Source organism: the organism of the source record quoted next, unplaced genomic scaffold (assembly GCF_019419815.1).
Source record: "Pyrus x bretschneideri cultivar Hongxiangsu unplaced genomic scaffold, Pyrus_bretschneideri_v1 Contig40, whole genome shotgun sequence".
Lineage (NCBI taxonomy): Eukaryota > Viridiplantae > Streptophyta > Magnoliopsida > Rosales > Rosaceae > Pyrus > Pyrus x bretschneideri.
In genome coordinates this window covers 1,859,834-1,881,931 of record NW_025999724.1, presented here as the reverse complement: position 1 = coordinate 1,881,931, position 22,098 = coordinate 1,859,834, and the positions used below count along the sequence as shown (strand labels likewise).

General features: G+C 37.4%; 3 protein-coding genes across 3 annotated transcripts; 2 read left to right on the top strand and 1 right to left on the bottom strand.

Moving 5' to 3' along the window:
* Positions 1-7,050: 7,050 nt before the first annotated feature.
* LOC103929357 (histone H1.2-like) lies at positions 7,051-7,878 on the top strand. Its single transcript, XM_048565941.1, has 2 exons — positions 7,051-7,575; positions 7,772-7,878. The coding sequence occupies exons 1-2, from the start codon at positions 7,107-7,109 to the stop codon at positions 7,876-7,878; spliced, it is 576 nt and encodes a 191-aa protein (XP_048421898.1). The 5' UTR covers positions 7,051-7,106.
* A 2,719-nt stretch (positions 7,879-10,597) lies between these two features.
* Positions 10,598-13,798, top strand: LOC103929340 (pentatricopeptide repeat-containing protein At4g01030, mitochondrial). Its single transcript, XM_009338530.3, has one exon. It carries the CDS (start codon positions 10,838-10,840, stop codon positions 13,571-13,573), a length of 2,736 nt encoding a protein of 911 aa, XP_009336805.2. The 5' UTR covers positions 10,598-10,837; the 3' UTR covers positions 13,574-13,798.
* Positions 13,799-13,827: 29 nt separating this feature from the next.
* On the bottom strand, positions 13,828-16,726 carry LOC103929341 (abscisic acid receptor PYL3). The gene is made up of 3 exons (XM_009338531.3): positions 16,521-16,726; positions 15,554-15,769; positions 13,828-14,566 (listed from the first exon to the last, which is right to left on the bottom strand). Exons 1-3 carry the CDS (start codon positions 16,641-16,643, stop codon positions 14,351-14,353), a joined length of 555 nt encoding a protein of 184 aa, XP_009336806.1. The 5' UTR covers positions 16,644-16,726; the 3' UTR covers positions 13,828-14,350.
* Between the last annotated feature and the right edge of the window lie 5,372 nt (positions 16,727-22,098).

Sequence of the window (22,098 nt, the reverse complement as noted above, 5' to 3'; positions counted from 1 at the left end):
CGGTTACTCCAGTCACCTATTGAGGATGAAATGTAAAGAGATAGAGAAAGGGAAGCAAACACAAGATGTACGTGGTTCACCCTAAGTTTGGCTACGTCTACGGGGTAGAGCAGTCCTCATTAATAATGAAGGGTTTACACAATACATAGGTTCAAGCATAATCATCATTAGTGGGTTCTGATGACGAGTTTATGTACAATAATGGCATTAGTTATTAATTGTAGGAGAATGGTCTTCTTTTAAAGTTGAGGAGAGTTTTCGTCTTTTGTCCGCGGTCGATGTGGGATTCTAGGAGTTTTATTCTGATGTTGATGCGTGTCGTGTTGTGATTGGTCTCCTGGGTGGAGGGAAACTCTTGTGCTTCTGCAAGGGTGCTTCAGCATGAGCCCCTCAATGGGTCCTTGAAGGTATAAAGTTGACTGGTGCTTTGTAGTTTCGGGATTGGTCAAGCATGGTACAAACAACCACTCAGTACTACGGTCTGGTGATATTCCTCTTTACTTGGAAGTGATAGGTTTTAAGTTCGAATCTTGTGGATGGCGAATTCAATACCAAATTAGGCTGCCCATTGTGTGGCTTTGCCCAACTCCCCATCCCCTTAGTGTAAAAATATACTCCAAAAAAAAAAAAAAGGTATGGTACAAACAAGTTTGATTTTCTCCAAAGGCAAATTTAAACCACTTTATTGCTAGACCATTGTGAGGCTAAGCCCAACCCCCTTTCCTTAATGTAGATAATGTCGTTTGTTAAAAAAAAAAAAAAAAAAAAAAAAAAAACCACCTCAACTTTATGCCCACCTTACAAAGTTAATTAAGCAGTTCCCTTCGCTGGTGACAAAAAGAATGAAATACTGGATAATCATCCAGATATAAATTATCATCATATAATTATCGACGGTATGTTGATAAACACTAACACTATGTTAGGGTGAAGAAATTTAAGATTACTAAGGAATTTAAAAATGACGAAAATTGAAATGACGAGATTTTATTTTCTAGAATTTGTAAATTTTCTTGTTTGGTTAACCTAAAATAACAATGGAATTGAATACGGAATTTGTTATTTTTACTCTCAATCATAGAAATTGAGAAATGACACCTATTTACATGGAATTTGAACTTGGGATTTGGTGGTCCCAAATTCCAAGTTTTTTTTCCACGCGGAAATTCTAAATTTCTATGTTTATGAATCCAAACAAGAGAATTGATGCCTGTCAATTTATAAATTCCAACTTTTACCAAAATTCCATGTTTATTTCCCTCATCCAAACATAGTGTAAGATTGTTCATGATTTAATTTTGCCTATAAGTATCCCACCAGATGTGTCAAAATGTTCGCTCTTAAAATTTCCCACAAGCCTTATACGTAGGCTAAAAATTTACTTGAACATGAATTTAATAATTTCAAATGTGCCACTACTAATTGCCGCTATAGTAGACGGTGTTTGTGTGTGTGTGATGGAAATGGCGATAATTTTGCTAGAAAGCTTGAATTTGAGAAATATTGTTTGTGTGTCCCCTTCTTTCCACTTGCTCTATGCATAGTGCTCCATCAAACCCTAGCCGTCACTTCTCCTCATCCAAATATATTCATTTGAAGTCTACTACCAAGAATGCCTCACAATCACATAATTTTCACCACACAAACAGTTTGCCCATAATCACACTTTAACCCATAAGGCTACAACCCAAACATGATCAACTCCCACTTAAAACAAGGGTAATGCTATTCACACACTTCATTTTACTTTCCACATATCCTTGTTAATTTTTGTCCTTTAATCTTCTTCCATTCACACAATCCAACGGTCAAAATTTGAAAGGAGTGTGTGAGAAAATGCATGTGTGGACATAGCAATCCGAACAAATGAATCATTTAACATTTTCAGATGAACCATTTAGACCCAATTTTAGACCCAATTTTTGTCATATTTTCAGTCCAAACAAATGAATCATTTAACATTTTCAGATGAATAAAAAAAAAGAATAAACACACATTTATTGGTCAATTGGTATGTAAATTCTTGTGCACGGTACGACTACGAGGTCGTCAAATGCATAGATGGAGGATAGTAGGTAGGCAGTGGCGGATCCAGGATTTTAAACTCGGGGGTCCCAATTATAAAGGTCAAAAAATTTATAGACAAAAATAATACTGAAAATTTAAATATAATACATTTCATTCAAAAATCATATGCAAAGCAATATTACAAATTATAAAATCATAATTCCAGCGACCATTACGAGGTTTCATAAGTTACTAGGGAGTACCTGAGTTATTGATTATCTAATATGAACCACTAAATTTAAAACACCGGTCAATTACAACTCGCCCCAAACTCCCACTATCTTTCTAACCAAACACACCATTTTTCTCTGTTACTAGTTTCCAAACATTCACCTTCTCTCTCACTAAGAACAAAACTGTCATACCTCCACCAACCGCCTCCCTCCCCATTTTCCTGAAGCCATGGCAGCTTCACCACCCAAATTTCACCAATCCATTACAGATCATATTCATCTTACTAACATTATAAAGGAAATTTCACCCATAAGAAAAATTACTAAGATGGTTGAAATAATTTGGGGAAATTTGGGCTTATGTACTGCCCCCGCCAAACGACAGAGAAAGGTTGGAGGAGAAGTGGGTGGCATCGACAGATGAGACCATGGCAGAAGCAAGGAGGAGACAAGCAGGAAGGGTTCCTATTTTCTTTCTTCTTCACGCGCGGTCATCTTCTCCAAGAAGAAGACAGCCACTGCAACTTGCAACCTACAACCTGCACAGACCTCATGCTCGAGTACGAGGAGTCCCCGAAAAATTTATAGCAGGGATTTAAGATCGCTGACGGGTCCTAGGACCTTCCAGGTCCCTATGTAGATCTGCCTTTGTAGGTAGGGTTTCATGTTCTCGACCAAAAAAAGGGTAGGGTTTCCTGGTGAAGTACAATCCGAACATAACAAAATAATAATTAGTCCAAGTAGATATTATATTTATCCTCTTCACTTGTTTTGAGGTGAATAGATGGATGGTGAAGTAATCGATCCAAGCAGGTAGGGAAACACGAGCAAAAATAATAATAATCTAAGCAGATAATACAATCCGAATGAAACAAAGAGATAATGAGGTGGACAGATACAAGTGGTCCTTTTATTCTTATGTAATCCTCCACTAATAGTTCTTGCTCTTGTTAATCAATTCATTAACTATAGTTAGCCGGTCTGAACTTTCAAGTGAAGCTTAGGGGTGCGATGCGGCACAAAGTGCAAGCTTCTAAACATGTCATTTGGCATTGACGAAGAGGTGTGTAACAGCAAAGGATTCAAGAGGATTTGGAAGCTGGCTATGAGATGATATGTGATAAGGGAATCTAATAATAATCTTTTGGGTGAAGATCTAAGAATCATGTTTTCAAACCTTTGTGATTGGATGAAGAAACTTACAACTTCAAAATATTGGACGAAGAAACTTCTAACTTTTATATTCGTTTGTTGATTTAGTGTTGAATATGTATGGGGAGGATGAGGAATAATAAATATATTTTTTTTTATGGTAGGAGATCGCGACCTAATAATGCAGAAAGCCACTGCTTTATTATTCTTCAGTTCTCAGCTTATGGTGATTGATCATTTGCATTGGCTCTTAAGAGCCACTTTTTCGGAGACCTTCGTGGGAATCCCTGAGGATCTCTTGTTATGCCACTCATATCAAGTGCAGCAAAAGTCCAACCCTTCATGGGAATCACTGAGAATCTCTTGTTCTGCCACACATTTCAAGTCAGCGCATGTCCCAATCCCACATTGCTCCATAGTCTATGTACAACTTCATCTCTTTTCTATCGCATGAAGAATTATTGTATGTGCCGATTATATTTAATATGTTTCCCATAACATGTAGGATATGTGTCCTCCAGGCGTTCTGTTCAAGAAAAATTATATATAATCGGCACATACAATATTACACATCTACAATACTACAACCTATAAATATGCATGCCGTAGCTCAAAATTCATAAAGACAAGAAGTATTTGCAGGGCACTTTATACATTAAGCTTCAAGGCACTGGTTGTTCCCTCCCCTTCAAGGGCTTCCGGCTTTTGCCATCTCAACGTCTCTACCATGATACTGAGAGATAGTCGGAGGCCATTGTCGGGTATGGAACAAGACGTGCCTTGCTTCCACATATGGTCCGTTGTTGCTTGATCCGACTGTGGACACTCCGTCACGAGATCTTGCATGCACTTGACAATAATTTGTCAAACGGTCGAAGTCTCTAGGGAGAGTGAACAGGAGTTCCTGCTTTCATGTAAGAGCTTCTCAATTCCCACTCTCCAATAATTATACTTCTTCGGTCGCTGCCCATTGGTCTTTTATCTTTTACCAAAATTTCTTAAGCTGTAAGCATGTTTCCTTAAGATAGATGGAAAAATAGTAAAAAAATATAAAAGAAAACTTGAGATGTATAGGACCTTATGGTTCATACCAGATGTTCTTTGTTGCATAAAATGGAAAAATAGTAAAAAAATATAAAAGAAAACTTGAGATGTATAGGACCTTATGGTTCATACCAGATGTTCTTTGTTGCATAAACTCTTTAGAACATCTGCACTATATTTTCAGCATTGACGACATGCATGCTGAAGTAACTAATACTGTTAGAAAAGTTACCAATTAGGCAACGTATGACTGCACCTAAGTGAGCGAATTTTGGAAGGTAATAGTACTAAATTGGTGAAATTAAAAGTAAAGAGGAGAAAGTTACATGGCACGAAAAGGCCCTTTAATCTATGTTTGTTCTTGTATTATTGGTGAGTAAATGCAGTTTTCAAAGAAACATTGTATTCAAATCATGTTTAATTTTGTAAAGCTATAAGACAGTCGTTGATCAAACAAAATGCTCCAATTTATATAATTGTTGTTTTTGAACAATTTGAGAGAAACCAGCACGTTAGTGTACAATAGTACAAACGATGGCGCACAATTTGGTACAAAATATCGTTAGGATATATATGATAGGGAGAACCTCTGATTTAAAAGTGGCTCAATTTTCGTTTTAGTTGTTTTCTAGTCCTTGAACTTTCATTCCAATTTTGATTTTTTCAACTGTAATTCTCCAACCTATTTCGTCTCTATTTAGCAGTACATTTCTGTACACCAATTGGAGGAAGTTAATTATTTTGAAGGGCTTGAAATCAAGTGTTTTGAGGATGTGTAATTTTGACGTCAAAAGGAGAGAGGTGTAATTTTGAGCCATAGCTTATCGAAGCTGTAGGTCATCATCGTCCGATGCCCATCCTCGCACACAGGATCTGTATCTCACTAGGCTTCATGATTAGTATTGGGGTTCATGCTGTACTAAAAAAAAAAAAAAGATATTGGGGTCCATGTTAATTTGTTACCCTCAGCAATTAATTAATGGACGCTCCATAGTCGGTGACTCGATGATGATATTGTTGAGATGAATCTTATACGATGGCGAGAAATTTTGCATGAGCTTATAAGTAAATTGAGTTATTCTTTACATTGCCAATTGTTTTTATGTAAAACCTCAACTTCATGGTATCATAACAAGTTATCCAATGTATGAAGTCCAATGATCACACGTACTCCACGTCAGTCCAGTTGTGTCGTCCTCGTATCTGGCTCGAAAATATATATTTGGCTTGAAAATTCCTCACACGTGACGAGGCACCCACATTGATGAGAGAAGAGACATTGTATAAGCTTATAAGTAAGTTGAGTTACTCTTCATATTGCTAATTAGCAACAATACTACTTTACTAATAAAACTAAAATGGAAACTAATCAAATTAATTAGTTTCACTAATTGATTTAGGTTATTATAGAAATTTACATTTTGCAAAGGGGTCATTTGATCGTCGCCCATAATAATATTCCTGCAACACAGAGATTGTGAACGGGCATCATTAAACTCCTTATATCCATCTGGAATAGGGACGAGTTTGATGCATTTCATCACGTTGTTCTTTTTTCGGAAATGTATCTTGAGACTGGTATAAACTTCAACAACACTATTCACCGCAGAAAACAATATTCATACGAAAATCACTATTCACGCTGAAAGTCGCCTATCTGAACTGCTCTTCCAGTCCTACGTCATATTGAGATGTAAATTTCTGTGCATGTGCCCGCTACGAGGTGCAACTAAATATGTAGAATGCACAGGTGAAAAAGGAATGGGTTAAGGGTTTCATCCTTGACGAGTGGCTTCCAAATGAAACAAAAACATAAGTCATTTAAGTAGATTATACTTTATACTCGTCACTTGTCTTGAAGTGAATAGATGGATCTGGTGAGGTAATCGATTTAAGCAGGTAGGGAAACACCAAAAAAATTACCAATAATCTAAAGAGATGGTACGAATATTCGAATTCAACAAGAGAATGAGGTGGACAGATACAATTGGTCATTAATTTTATTCTTGTGAAAGCCTCCACTAATAGTTCTTGCTCTTATTAATCAATTAATTAACTATATATTAAGCTGGTCTGAACTTTGAAGTGAACCTTAGGGGTGAGATGTAGCACAAGAGAAATGTTAAGGAGATTCAAAGTGAGATTCTTTATGAACTCTTTGCCACCACTTATTTTTAGCACAATGTTTTACAATGTGCGCATAGAAATTCACGATAAACTGTGAGGCACTATTCTAAAATCCACTGCCTGGCACTGCCTAGCGCCGCCTATGAAGAAAGTTGGGTTCCACCATAAAACCAATTGGCTGAAGTAGTTGAGGTTCCTCTATAAAACCAATTGTCAATATAGGGAGTAGTCTAACCTCTTATAAGTCCCTTGTAAGGTTTCTCCCTTCACCAATGTGAGACTCTTTTATCGTCACATTCTCACACGTCGTCTCATGTATGGTGAATTTTCAAGCCAAACACGTGAACAACACAAATTGGATGACGTGGAACACGTGTGGCTATTGGGCTTTACACGTGGACCAACATGCTTTGATTACATGAAAAAAGTTGGGCTTCACACACGTACATGCTGGTCGATCCAGATCTCTCTCCCCTCTTTCAAAGTTCAATCCTCTATTACCCCTTTATTTCCATACCCTAACCCTAAAATTCAAATTATCCTATGGCGACCAAAGAAGCCTCTGTGGTCGTCGTGACCGAGGTGGTTGAGAATCCTCCTCCTGAGCCGGTTACCACCGATACCGCGGATGACAAACCGGCAGCAAAGGCCGGCAAGGCCAAGAAGCCTAAGGCGAAAAAGGCACCCGCTCCGAGGAAGCCTAGAAGTGCTCCGGTTCATCCTCCATACGAAGTGATAGTTAAGGACGCGATTGTGACATTGAAGGAAATGATTGGTTCGAGCCTGTACGCGATCACTAAGTTCATTGGGGAGAAACACAAGCAGATGCTGCCCAACTTCAAGAAGCTTTTGCTTTTCCATTTGAAGAAGCTTGTGAGTTCTAATAAGATCGTCAAGGTCAAAAACTCCTTCAAGCTCTTGCATGTGAGGTCCTCGGCGCCAAAGCTTGCTTCTCCGGTGAAGAAGAAGCTGATGGCTGCTGCTAAACTGAAGGCAAAAGTTGTTGTGCGAAGCCTAAGACTATCTCCAATGATGACTTATAACCTAAAATTTTCCTTTTTTTTTCCCCCCAAAATCCACTCCAACCCATGACCCAAAATTAACCTAAAACCTAAAACTCATTTGAGGGTCAAATACCAACCTAGTTTTAAGCTACAAACCAAAATGGGCCCACGAACTGAGATTGAAACTGGGGCTGTGAAGCCCAGTTCCCACTTTCGGACTCGTCCACGCGCTGCACGCGCGATCACTTTCAGCCAAACAACAACCCCACGTGGGGCTGTTCCCTCAGGTTTCAAAGCAAAAAACAGCCTAACGGCTACTTTTTGTAATCCAATGGTGACTTTAAATGGGCCGTTGGTTAATCCAACGGTCCAAGTTCAAATTTTTTTTTTTTTAGTTTTATATTTATGTATTTATTGAATCCAACGGCTTATATCAAATATAATTAAATATAACGGTAAAAAAAAGATCTAACGGTCCAATTTAAATCCAACGACTAGAATAATTTTAAAAAATTATTTAACTTAAAATTCAACCAAAAACTCTATAAATACATATGTATTTGTTCAAACATCCATACAAAACTCACTTTTCTCCTACAATTCTTCCAATTTTTCTTTATACCATTTATTCTCATTTCCAGAATTTTCAAGATGGCAAAAGAGCATGTTAGAGGTTGTAATTGGACCTTTGACGAAGATATTGCTTTATGTTTGGCATGGATTTCGATTAGCGAAGATGGTGCCGTTAGCACCAATCAAAATAGAAAGGTTTTATGGGGTAAAATCGTTGATAAGTTCCATAAAAACTCCAACGCCGGTCGAAGGGAAGTTGGTGGTGTTTATGATCTGTGGAAGATTATCAACAAAGCGTGCACTTTGTGGAAAGGAAGCTTGGAGAGAGCCATGGTTGACATGCCTAGTGGAAGGGGCGCCTCAGAAATTGTGAGTTTATTTGTTGATATTTTAGTTGTCATGTACATAATAGTATTTTGCAACTAATTGTTTTTATGTATTTGTTGCATAGGGTGACAAAGCAATGGCAATTTACAAGACAAGAACTACACCAAAAAATCAAGCTTTTAAGTTGCATCATGCTTGGAACATCCTCAAGGATTGTCCGAGGTGGGGAACCGATGCGAACCAACAATGTGGAAGATTATTTCATAATGAAGCCTCACCCACAAATGATGTCAATGAAGGTGTGAATTTTGCCGACAATGAAGGTGTCGAACAAATGACCCCAACTTCTTCTATTGCAAGGCCCCCGGGTAAAGATAAGCAAAAGGAAGCAAAGAGAAAAGGGAAGTCCCAAGATCTGACACGTGCACAATTTGCTAGCGAAATGGCAATAATGAACGAAATCCAGTGCCGTCGGCAAGAAGAATCGGCCCAAATGCTTTTGGCCATGAAGGAAGAAGGGGATAGGGAGCAAGAAGGGTACGAAACTAATTTGATAATGGAGGACCTCGACAAATACACTCCAGAGAGGAAGAGATACTTATGAAGGAATGCCACAAGGAGTATATTTCAAGATGATGATTCATCTCAAGACTATCACCCAAGTCCATCACCAAGTCAAGATGGTGAGTATCATTATTAGGTTTATGTAGTCTATGAGTTTTCGATTGTATTAAGTTTATGTAGTTTATTAATTGTTTTTTTTTATTTTTTAAGTTTATGTGGTTTATTAATTGTCTTTTTTATTTTTTAAGTTTATGTGGTTTATTAAATGTCGTTGGTATTAAGTTTATGTGGTTTATCTTGATTTTCATGTATTGATTTAGTGATTTTTCAAAATTTATCGGAATTTAAATATTTTTAGGTTAAAATGTTCATAAAATTAATTTAGGATAGTCTACATAAATTTTTTTTTTTTTAAAAGTTAATTTAAAAAAAATAGCCTTAATTCATTCTTTGATAATCTGGGGCTAAAATTTTAAGCCAGAAGGGTTGGAGTAGAAAAGCTGTTTCTGGGCTAAAACCTAAATTTTCTGGGCTAAATATTTTTAGGTTTTAGGTCACCATTGGAGATGGTCTAAAGGAGGGAAAAAGCCAGCTGCCAAAGCTCAGGGCAAGCCTAAGGCGAAATCAAAGGCAAAACCCGCAACTAAGCCTAAAGCTACTGCTCTGACGCCCAAAGCTACTGCTCCAACAAAGCCTAAGCCTGCTGCTAAGCCTAAAGCCCACACTGCCAAGCCAAAAGATGTTGCTGCTAAGCCCAAGATGGCTGCTCCGAAGCCGAACCAATTGGTTTTATGGTGGAACCTTAACTTCTTCATGGTATCAGAGTTAGTTATCTCACGTGTGAAGCCAAATGGTCACACGTGTTCTACGTCACCCGTTGTGCTATCTATGTGTTAAGCTGGAAAATTCACCACACGCGAGAGGGCGTGTTGAGAATGAATCCCACATTGATGAGAGAAAGGACCTTGCATGAACTTCTGAGTAAATTGGACTACTTCCCATATTGTCAATTGCTTTTTTGGGGAGTAACTCAATCTCTTATAAGTCCATGTAAGGTCATTCATTCCATCAATGCGAGACTCATTCTCAATAGCTTAGGCCTTGCCTAGGCGTTAAGCAATTGACCACCGCCCCGATTAATCTCTAAACAAATTAATTAATTTTTTAATTAATCATACTTGTTTGTAAATTGTAAGGCATGTTTGTTTTATATTTAAAATTAAATTATCGGAGTTAAAACAAAAACAAATTAGTTTTCAAAAAACAAACTTACATAGTATACACTTTCAAGGCATACAAGAAAAAAAAAAAACAAATTGTAAATACTATTCGCTCTTGCTTTTCCTCGTCTTTTAAAGTGAACTTGCACAAAAACAATTCATATTCAATGAATAGAAAGCAATTTCACAGTTCTTGTCCTTGCCTTCTTAAAACGGGTGGAGATATTCTAACCAACATAATAACAACACCAATTCTGACTCACATCACATATAGCAATTAACACACGTAAAGTGTCAAAACTCCACCAACTAAATTGTTTGCCACTTTTATAATGGCATACAAAAAGTGTTTTAACTGGGTTCGACCAGGTTAGAACTCTGGCCGGATCCAATAGCAATCATTCTGACTGAACCGGCCCGTTCAAAAAGCATTACGTAAGAGGATCAACCTTATCCAAAAGAATCCAAAAATCCAAATACTTTCCCAATTTCCAATTGCAAATATGAAAGCTCCCCAATATTCTCATGACGGCCATTTCTTCACAGCCAAACTACCTTGGCTTTCCTCATTAACTACCAAACCTCCATGGACAAACTATCTCCATTTCACCATCTCTCCACAACTTTCCTCCAAAACCCGACAATCTTCAACCCCCCAAGAACCCAAAAAGCTCCAGGCTTTACCTTATTGGATGACTTGGGTCAGGTCAAAAGTCTGAATTTAGTGAAAGCAATGCATGCCCAGATGATGAAATTGTCTAACAAGAGTAACATGGATGCCAAGGGAAATAATTTGGTCACATATTACCTGGAATTTGGTGATTGTAGGTCTGCTGCAATGGCTTTGTTTGCCAGTTCTACACAAAACTATCACTCATGGAGTTCTTGCCTGGATGAACTTAGAAGATTTGGGGGGGACCCACAAATTCTTGAGCTTTTTTGTGAGTTTCATGGAGGTGGAGTGATGTTTGATAGCAAACTTGTTTGTGTTGTTTTGGAAATCTGTGCAAGTTTGAAGAAGTTGTGGCTTGGGGTGGAAATTCATGGGTATTTGATCAAAAGGGGTTTTGAATTTGATGTGTATTTGAAGTGTGCATTGATCAATTTTTATGGGAGTTGTTGGGGCATAGAAAGTGCCAACCAAATGTTTGATGAAATGCCTGAGAAGGAAGACATGTTGTGGAATGAGGTCATCAAGCTCAACTTGAAGAATGGGAGATGGGTGAAGGCATTGGAATTGTTCAGAAGTATGCAGTTTTCACGTGCTGAAGCAAACAGTTCTACAATTGTCAAAGAACTACAAGCTTGTGGAAAAGTTAGAGCTCTCAATGCAGGAAAGCAGATTCATGGGTATGTTTTAAGATGGGCATTGGATTCAGATTTGTCAATATGCAATTCACTTATTAGCATGTATTCAAGAAATGACAGATTAGAATCAGCTAGGAAAGTTTTTAATTCAATGAAAGATCGTAACTTATCGACATGGAACTCGATTATCTCTTCTTATGCTTCACTTGGTTGTTTGAATGATGCTTGGATTCTTTTCCATGAAATGGAATTGTCTTATGTGAAGCCAGACATTGTGACTTGGAATTGCCTTTTGTCAGGACATTTTAACCATGGCTTATATGAAGCTGTCCTGGTGGTTTTGCAGCGAATGCAAAAGGCGGGCTTTAAGCCAAATTCAAGCTCTATCACTAGTGTTCTTCAGGCGGTTACTGAGTTATGTGTCTTGAAACATGGGAAAGAAGTTCATGGTTTCGTGATAAAAAATGGGCTTGATGAGTATGATGTTTACGTAGGAACTTCGTTGGTAGACATGTATGTGAAGAATGATTGTTTGTCCAGTGCTCGAAATGTTTTTGATAGTATGAAGAACAAGAACATTTTTGCTTGGAATTCATTGATCTCAGGGTATTCCTTCAAGGGTATTTTCAAAGATGCTGAAAGACTATTACATAACATGAGTCAGGAAGGAATCAAGCCCGACTTAGTTACATGGAATGGTCTGGTTTCGGGGTATGCAATGAGGGGCCACCATAAGGAAGCTTTGGCTGTGATTCATCGGATTAAAAGTTCAGGGTTAACTCCTAATGTGGTTTCATGGACTGCTCTTATATCAGGCTGCTCGAACAATGAGAATTACGCAGGCTCACTCAAGTTTTTCATCCAAATGCAAAAAGAAGGTATCAGGGCAAACTCTGCCACCATATCCATCCTACTTAAAGCATGTGCAGGCCTATCATTGTTGCACAAGGGTGAAGAGATACATTGTCTCAGTATACGAAAAGGTTTTGTTGAGGATGTATATGTAGCCACAGGACTTATCGACATGTACTGTAAGGCAGGTGATTTCAGAAGTGCCCATGAGGTTTTTAGGAAGACTAAGAACAAGACCTTAGCTTCTTGGAACTGCATGATTATGGGGTTTGCCATTTATGGCTTTGGGAAAGAGGCTATTTCTCTTTTCGAAGAAATGCGAGGAGTAGGTGTGCAGCCAGATGCTATAACCTTTACAGCTCTGCTCTCTGGTTGCAAGAACTCGATCTTAGTTGATGAAGGATGGAACTTGTTTGATAGTATGACAACCGATTATAACATATCTCCTACAATTGAGCATTTCTCTTGCATGGTAGATCTTCTCGGAAGAGCTAGTTATCTTGACGAAGCTTTGGATTTTATACAAACGATGCCATTGAAGCCGGATGCAACTGTATGGGGTGCTTTCCTCACATCTTGTCGAATCCACAAAAACTTGAGGTTTGCAGAGATTGCAGCAAAGAATCTCTTTGAGTTGGAACCTCATAATCCAGCCAATTATGTCTTGATGATGAACTTATATTCAATGTCACATAGATGGGAGGATGTAGAGCGTCTTAAAGATTTGATGAAGAATGCCGGGGTGAAAAATGGGCCTGTGTGGAGCTGGATACAAATTGATCAGACAATTCATATGTTCTCTGCCGAAGGGAAACCTCATACCGATGCAGGAGAAATATATTTTGAACTTTATCATCTGGTTCATGAGATGAAGAAATTCGGGTATGAGCCTGACGTTAGCTGTGTACATCAGAATATTGACGAGGAGGAGAAGAAGAAGGTGCTGCTAAGTCACACAGAGAAACTGGCCATTACTTACGGACTGATGAATACGAAAATTGGAGAACCTATCAGGGTGATTAAGAACACACGAGTTTGTTCCGATTGCCATACAGCTGCAAAATACATGTCGTTAGCACGTAAACGCGAGATTTTACTCAAGGATGGTGTCCGGTTTCACCGTTTTAGGGAAGGAGAGTGTACCTGCAATGACTGCTGGTGAGGAAGATCAAGGCAGATGGGGTGAGAACTTCGCCCAAATTGGTCAAGTTTTTGGTGAATGCTCCGTACAATGCACAGAGCTCTGCGAGGATTGCTGAAGCCGGTTTTTCAAGCGCCGGCCGGTTAAGATTAATAGAACTTGGGTTACTAGGAAAGCCCCCGAGATGTACATGTTCTTAAGTTTTTACAGAGATATCATAAGAAAGAATAGGCCATTTTTATTGAAGTTTCGACATATTATCCAACAAGAAGAAAAAACGGAAGTAACGCGATTACAATAACTTATTAAGAATGCAAATACATAAAGTATATACACACAAACAACGGAACAGCAGCTCGACGCCCTGAATCCTCCCTGTACTACGAGATGAAAACCCCAATTCCATAGATACCATCTCTTTCCAAGACAAATATTTACAGATCAGAGTCGTACTAACATCGGTATCACCATGCACGAAACCCAGGAACAATAAAACTCACAGTAGCTTTCCCTTTCCCTTCATGGAGAGCTTATAAAAACCGAGAAAGCTCGTCCTTGAAACACAAATACGAGAAACCCCATCATCGTTACCAGAGTGAGAAGAGACGATGCGAGACCAATTGGAAAGAGAGTAGGAAGGATGTTCATCAGTCGGAAATGCTAAAAGCAGCAATGTTCCCAAAGCTTCTGTGAATGGGAGGAAAGCTCGTACTATCTCTACACAGCATCTGAGACAAAAAAACCACATGGTTGGTATAGCTATAGTCCATCGTACTCCTGTACCATCCCCCAAATCCACTATTGATTGATAGGTTCGGTTCGGTCCTGGACAGCCATCCTCTCTGAGACATCAGCCAAAGACTTGAGGTTGCACCGGATCAGAGCCTCAACAAAGTAGCATGTCTCATCCTTGGTATTCCCATCAGGCACATCCACTACAAAGGATTCAATAACGAGTGTCCCTGGTCTTCCTTCAATAACCTCACGGTGGACGGTAATAATTGAAGCGTAGTTCTGCAAATCCAAAGAACATATAGAAATGAGGTTGGGAAAGCATTCTCGTACCACATAATAATACCAAAGTGCAAACAATATGATCCAAATATTAACGAAAAAAATAGAAAACTAAATTGAGCATGATAAATTAACAAAATATACATATTTCATGCATGTGATGGCCAGATCCTGGCAGCGTCTTCTGCCTAAAACAAAAGTCCAACAAACTAAAAGCCAGACAAAAATTGCCATTATCAATATCACATGTTCTAAGATTAAGTCTTGAGACAAGTCGAGAATATTGCTAAGGGCAATCACCAAGGAACAATATCTGCAGGCACATGTTACATGCATTCCTCATACCATGCATATGTAGCATGTGAGATAATTTGATGGGACCTAGACATACACATGGCCCAATCCACGACCGAGTGCCTATGGCTATCACAAACAAGCAGCTATTGCTAGCAGTCAAACACAAACTCTATCCACTCTATCTATAAATAGAAAGCAAAACAAATCAATTATTTGCAACACGATTTGGAAAATTAAGATATTAAAAAGAAAAAACATTGTCAAAAGCATTGAAATCCAAGCTAAACGGTCACTCGTGATGTATTCACAGACAGGGAACCCTAAAATATATGCCGGTGATTAAAGAGCAGTCACAAATTAACATATAAGAAACCCTCAGGCACGCAGATGGAACAGTCCCAAACTAGAAATCAATACAGTAGTTTTTTTTATTTTTTTTTTATTTTTTTTTAACTTTTACTGCCATGTGTACCGGAAGTTTTACTTGGGTTAACCTGAAACTAACATAGCCATCCATGGTGATGGCACCAGTTATTTGTAAAGTGGGGAATTGTGGAATGTGCCGCATACGCGTGGCATTAAAACACAAGGGCTACAAAGCACCAGACACAAGGGTACTTCCTGTTTGACAATCAGCTGGAGAAAAGCAAGAACACGCCAGTAGGCAAAAAGAAAAAGAAAGCTTCTTACCCTTAGCCTATGATCACCGCCAACAATCCTGATGCCAAGAATGTGCTCATCATCATCAAGAAGCTCCAGCCTCTCAGTGCTTGTCGTTGCGGGAAGACCAGATTTAACATTCACTTCTCTAAGGCTCCCAATGCCAAGGTCCCCCTTCATGGTGCACCGACTAACAAACGGCTTGTACTTCTGGGGTTGATCAAATCTCCTCACCAATGACCAGACCTGATAAAATACACCAACTTGATCACACTATTAAATCAACATCTTATCAAAAACAAAACAACAGTGAACCCAAAAGGAAAGCGTCAAACTTCCACTAGATATTTGCCATTAAAAAACTAACAATTTGTTTGGCCACCGAGAAAGTGCAAAAAAACAGGAAGCATTTTCTTTGCGTGCAAGCTAAATTAAAGAAAAAAATGGCAAAAGAAAAAGAAACACCCTTCAAATTTTCATAGTTCTTTTACATTATCTTACAATTTTTCAACAACCAAATGGATTATACCTAATAAAATAAGTACAACAAACTGAAATTAAGCCCAACCATACAAAATTCAATTTTACTAAATCATCATATATAAACCTGATTACTGCACAAATCACCATCCTCAACACCAAAATTACTTTTAGCAACCATAAAGTAGGTGAAAATAACAAACAAACTCGATTATTACAAAGACCAAAAAGCTAATAACAATTTCTCAACACATATCCGACCCAATTGAACAAAGTAATAAAAACCCCAGAAGAAATAACATAAGAAAGAACCCAGAAAACCTTCCCATCGTTCCCAATTTCCCAGATCTCCAAAACCCAAAAAGAGTCAAACCCACTAAAAAAAATCCAATCTTTAACAAAGAGTCAAACAAATCAACACCACCCAAATCAAAAGAACCACAATTCAGAGCTCGGTCAGACGGTTCACAGAGAGATAAGGAGAGAGGGAAAGAGAGAGAGAGAGAGAGAGGCTTACGAGATGCACAGGGGCTTTGATGTGCCTGACCAGAGCCGAAGTGCACTGGTTCTCTCTGGGCTCGTGCCTGTGGTGCCTCCTTATGTACTCCGCCTCCACCGAGTCGCCGCCGCCGATGCTCATTTTCGGATAAAGTTTTGTTTCCTTTCAATCTCACAATCCCTCACACCGTTTCCTTCTTTTTCTCTACAAACAAATGAGGAAGAAGGCAATACAAGACGGACGCTTCCACAGAGAGAGAGAGAGAAAGAGAAATGCTTTTCTTTATTTCCTGAAGAGAGAGAGAGAGAGAGAGAGAGAGAGAGGCTTTCGGTGTGAAAAGACGAGAGCCTTAGCTAGCTTGGCGGGTTATCAAAAACCCTATGAGAGGAGGAGGAGAGTCCACTCTTCCCCACCGACAATTTAATTTTTTAATTCCAAAATTTATCCCCAAAGCCTTCACTTTTTCCATTGGGTCCATTTATACTAATTTACAAATAATAAGATTATTACAATTAATTTATTTAAATTATATGTAGATTTATAAAATATGTGTACTCTATCACGTAACGTTTTATGTGAATATAAACTTAAATGTCTTATCATATCATTATTAGACAGTACACTTTCAATATAATTAGGACACATCAATTACTTTGTGTACTATAAAAACGACATTCAAATTCGGGTGGAGAATTTTAGCCCAACTGAAAACGAGCTTCCTTCGGCCCCATTTGTTGTCCCGTATAAAAAAAGTGCTTTATGCCTTTGTACAGTTTATCTGCTTTTTTTTCTTTTTTTTTACCAGTAAAATAATAGGAAATATTTTCCCACAAAATTTTGTCTAGATGGCACGGTGGTGATGAATTGTGTGGTGACAGACCACTATGTGGGTTGGTTTGTTGGGTTGTCAAGTGGGGATGCCATTCATTGGGTAAGCTTTATGGGTTTAGTAGGTATGGATTCTGCTGGCTTTGTTTTATTAGCCACTTTGCAAGTGGATAATTTTTAAAGTCAAGATTTGAAGGAGTGGGGTTGGGGATGATGCCCACTTGCCTGCGTTAGAGCATCTTTAACGCAAGCCAAATGAGATTTGTTTTGTTACTTTAATAAATAAAAAAAATGCAATAAAAAAAAAACTCAGGCATCTCCGTCCAAATCAATGTCAAAATGTCTCAATTAGTACTAATGGTAAGAAAAACAGCCGTAATATTTTCTAATCAAAAATTCAAATATGATGAGACAAAACATGAATTATCAGCCCTCATTCTTGCTGTCAAAATTGCTATCAAAATATTTTCTAATAAAAAATAATAGTTATCTATGAACCAGATTTTTTATTTTTTTTTAAGCAATGAAGAGTGCCTTATTTTGGAAGCGAGGGGTGCGAGGGTTTTTTGGAAAGTTAAAACGGGTGTATTAAGATATTTTCTTATTTAAAAGGTAAATGTTGGGTGATTTCAGTATATGGGGTGTAGTTAATAATTTGTGAGATGTCTAAAAACAACTATTTGACATATCGGATAGAGCGCAAAACTTTAAAAGTTGTTAAAGTGACAAAGTGTCACATGGGCTATCAAATTTATATTTTATGTTTAAAAATTTGACATTTCATTTGAAGATGATTTAATAAACTGGCTAAATACCTGGCTATCATAACTTCTTAAACAGTAACTAACTAAATTTAGCTAGGAGGAGAGAGAAATTGCATACGAAACTAATTTTTTCGGTTTGGTTCGATTTTATAACATGAATCGGTTTGTTTGCCGACCCTTAGCTGAGTTACTCTTGTTTTTAAGGAATAGAATAAACTTAAGAGCTTACATAGAAATTCTAACTCTCGAATTGGACCCAAATTTCAACATTTAAATTTAAAATCTAAATAAAAAACTTGTGTCGATTAAACGATAATGACAAACATTTTACACAATTAATTGACCAACCGAAAGGGGAGTTATGCTAACTGCGTCAGCATTCGAATCAAAGATTGAATTAGAAAATAAATGAATATAATCTTCGTTCCACCAACATCAAAGGATAATATCAATGAGTTGGAATAAAGATAAGGAATAATGATTAGAGTAGTAGTCCAATCCCTCAAGTCATGGAATTACTATCATCTAGGGTTTTACCCTCTGAGTTTTCTGTTTACCTACAAATGGAATGTGATGAATACAAGCGTGAACCTTTTGAAATGCTTCCATGGCAACAGAGCCATCTCCCTTGGTCATATTCCCAGCTAGTGGTCCAAGTTGTGTTGCATCATTTTTAATGGAAAGAACTAAAGGTTTAAAAGCTAAAAAATAATCTAATTTATCAAAAAAATATCTTCAACCGATGGTTAGGGTACAATTCTGTAGAGCCTACCATGCTATTATTTGACCAAAAAGGCAAGCCAAATGTAAGCCCATCTTAGCCTCTTATTTCGGACCCAACTCCTCAATTGCAATTATTAATTCAAATTCAACGGCTATATTTGAAAAATTCGACATTAGTTTAACTAAATTAACTAATAAATTTAAAGTATAAACCAAACTAATAGATTATTGAGATGGTTATGTTTGGTCCATTCGGTTGAAGATGATACTTGAGCATGGTCTGACGCTGTTTCATTAAAAAATATTTTTATTGTAGGATTATAATTCTAAACGGGACTATATTTAGCATTTTCGGTTGAAGTGGCTTTAGCTTTTGTTTGTGTTATGTTTGCCACCTGCTTTCGAGTTCTTCACACTTTCCATGTGAAATCCACACAAGACAAGAGCGCTGACACCGTTTGGTACTAAGAAACAAAAGCCAAGTGACCAGTCTCTGTTTTTTATATTTTCCTTTTCTGGTCCATCATTTGTCATTTTCTACTTTTTTTTAAAACCTAATATTTTTTTTCTCTGCTCACTTTCAGACTTATTCTCTCATTATTAAACCAAAAATAAAAAATATATTATTCTCTTATTTATGCAAAGCTATATATTTAGGACCCTACCTCCAATTGCAACTTTGTTCTTCTTTGTGAATATTACTTTGGTCGACATTAGCAAACTAAAATGCCCCCTATCATTAGGTTAGGACCTTCTTCCCCAGAATCCTCACTTCTCTCCTATCTATATGTAATCTCTTTTTTCTTTTTCTACAACTTTCTTTTATACTAAAAGCAGAAATTTTGGGCTAATTACCATAATGGGCCATTAAAATAGTATAGTATTGAACTGGTTACAACACTTGCTTATGTTTCTTTATTGTAAGTGATGAAAAATGTCACTAGACACAATACTGGTGACATCTAAATAATTAACTTTTGATGTTATATTTGACTATATGGATGTATAATTTACATTGTTCACACACAAAAAAAAGACATATAATTTACATATGTTAGACTTTAGATATTTAATCTGTTTTTTTTTTTTTAAAGAAAACAAAGACTTTAGACTTATTATGTAATTTACATTTATCTATTTATGAGTTAAGATCGGAGGCACACGTTTTTTGACACCCATTATGAAGTGGGTGCTACAAAGTGTTGTGTACTGAAATATAGACATTTCGGATCGTTAAAATACATTACGAAGTGAACGCAACAAAATGTGTGTCAAAAAAATGTGTGTCCCCCTATTATAACTTCATATAAAACAGTACTCATTTGTATTCTTGGACAGTTTTGTTTTGTCACTTTGTGTGCTCAATGTATTAATCCAAAGGTATAAGCTTGTAAGTGGACTCACAAGCTAGATTTTGTTTAGTGACATTTTTCTTTCTACATTTAGGAACTAAAACTTGAAAACTCTTTCAAAGTTTAAATACATATTTTTCTCTTAGAGGAGATTTGAAGTTTCAATTTTCTCGAACGGTAGGAATCCAAATTGAATGTATCGTGGATAGGGTTTGAGTGACTACCCGCCAACTTGCACAGAGCACTTTACATTACATACAAGAAAAAGAGAAGGTTTGGTAAGTCTTCACGTGTTGTGTGCATATGTATATTTAGAACTAGAACAGTTGCGCTGCTTGAGCATATACGGTGAATCTCAATGATACCGCAAACTAAAGAAGAAGAAAAAATGATAGTCCAATTTCTTGAACACAAGTCTTAAGGCGGGTCTATTTTTGGGAGATTATCTTACTTATATTCGACAGTTTGCATACGACACTAGAGACAATTAGATTGTGCTAGTTTTAATAGATAGGATTGAGATAGAAAAATCTCACGTACGTGTGAATATGATTGCATAGTCGATTGGTCTGAATACAGCGCACCGTTGAATACGTATCTTATAATTATGAGGCGTTAATAATAATGTTTTTTCCTTTCTTTCTTTTGAGGTCTTTGTCACCACTAGTTGACTCGGTCACTCAGATTCGACCTAATCTTTGTTTCTCTTCAAGAAAGCAATTTCACAAAATTTATATTAAAAAGCCATAAAGATACTTCGTACTTCCGAACAAAATTTAAAACAGAAAAGTGATCAAGATAAAGCAATTTTATTCATAGTTAAGGATGGTCACTGTGAAAGTCTTGGTAAATGTCCCGGCATGTATTTTTCTTTCTTCTTCATTTTTTCTCAGAGTAGGTATAAAGTGACTCCAGACCCAACCAAAAGATGGGGAGGTAAACTGTTTTTGGCCTTCATTTTTTAAATCTCATTTCTTTTTCAAATGTATTTAACCAATTACTTGTTCTTAATAAATAATTTATTTTGATACAACTATATATTTATCTTAAGAGATGGATAATAGATGACAAACTATCTTGAGGGAAGAGAATTGAATATGGGCACGCATGAGTTTTTAAAAATAATTTTGATGGAATCGAACTATAAAGGTGACACACCTGACCTCGATATCCTTCAAGTACCAGGGTAGGCACGTGCTGGTCGACACTCGAAGGTGACAAAGTCATACTAACATGCATGAGAACTATGAAGAAAGAACAAACATAAATAAAACTTGTAAATTTAACTATAATGAATATGCAATTAGGAAACATGTTCAGAGCATACAATTAATCCAGAACATTGTAAAAGGAATAATATAAAGATGTACGGACAAGGAGTGGGTCCTACACCGAGAGGACTCGAAGATGCCGATGTGGGAGTGCCTTGATGCCGGGATTGTACGCCTCGATTCTAAGTCCTGAGGGGGCGCAAAACAAAACATGAGTGGACCAAGTTTATATATATAGTAATACTAAAACAGTTATTCATCAACGTACTAAAACCTAAAGTTTAAGAAAACTCATTAGCATAATATGTAGTAGGTTTTCCAAAAACCCTAGCATGCCATAAAACTTTCTCAAAACATATATCATATATAGTGTGCATAGTAGCATCATAAAGGCATATGTATATATAAATCTTCATTCGCCTGAAGGCACTTCATCACCCGCATGTAGGCATATATAATTCTTCATTCGCCCGAAGGCCCTTCGTCACGCGCCAGTAGGCATCACCACGCGCCCGTAAGCATATATAAATCTTCATTCGCCCATAGGCCCCTACATCACTCAACCAAAAGCCATATATAGATATCATCGTAGGCCCCTACATCACTCGACCGAAGCCATGTATAGATATCATTTGCCCGTAGGCCCCTACATTACCCC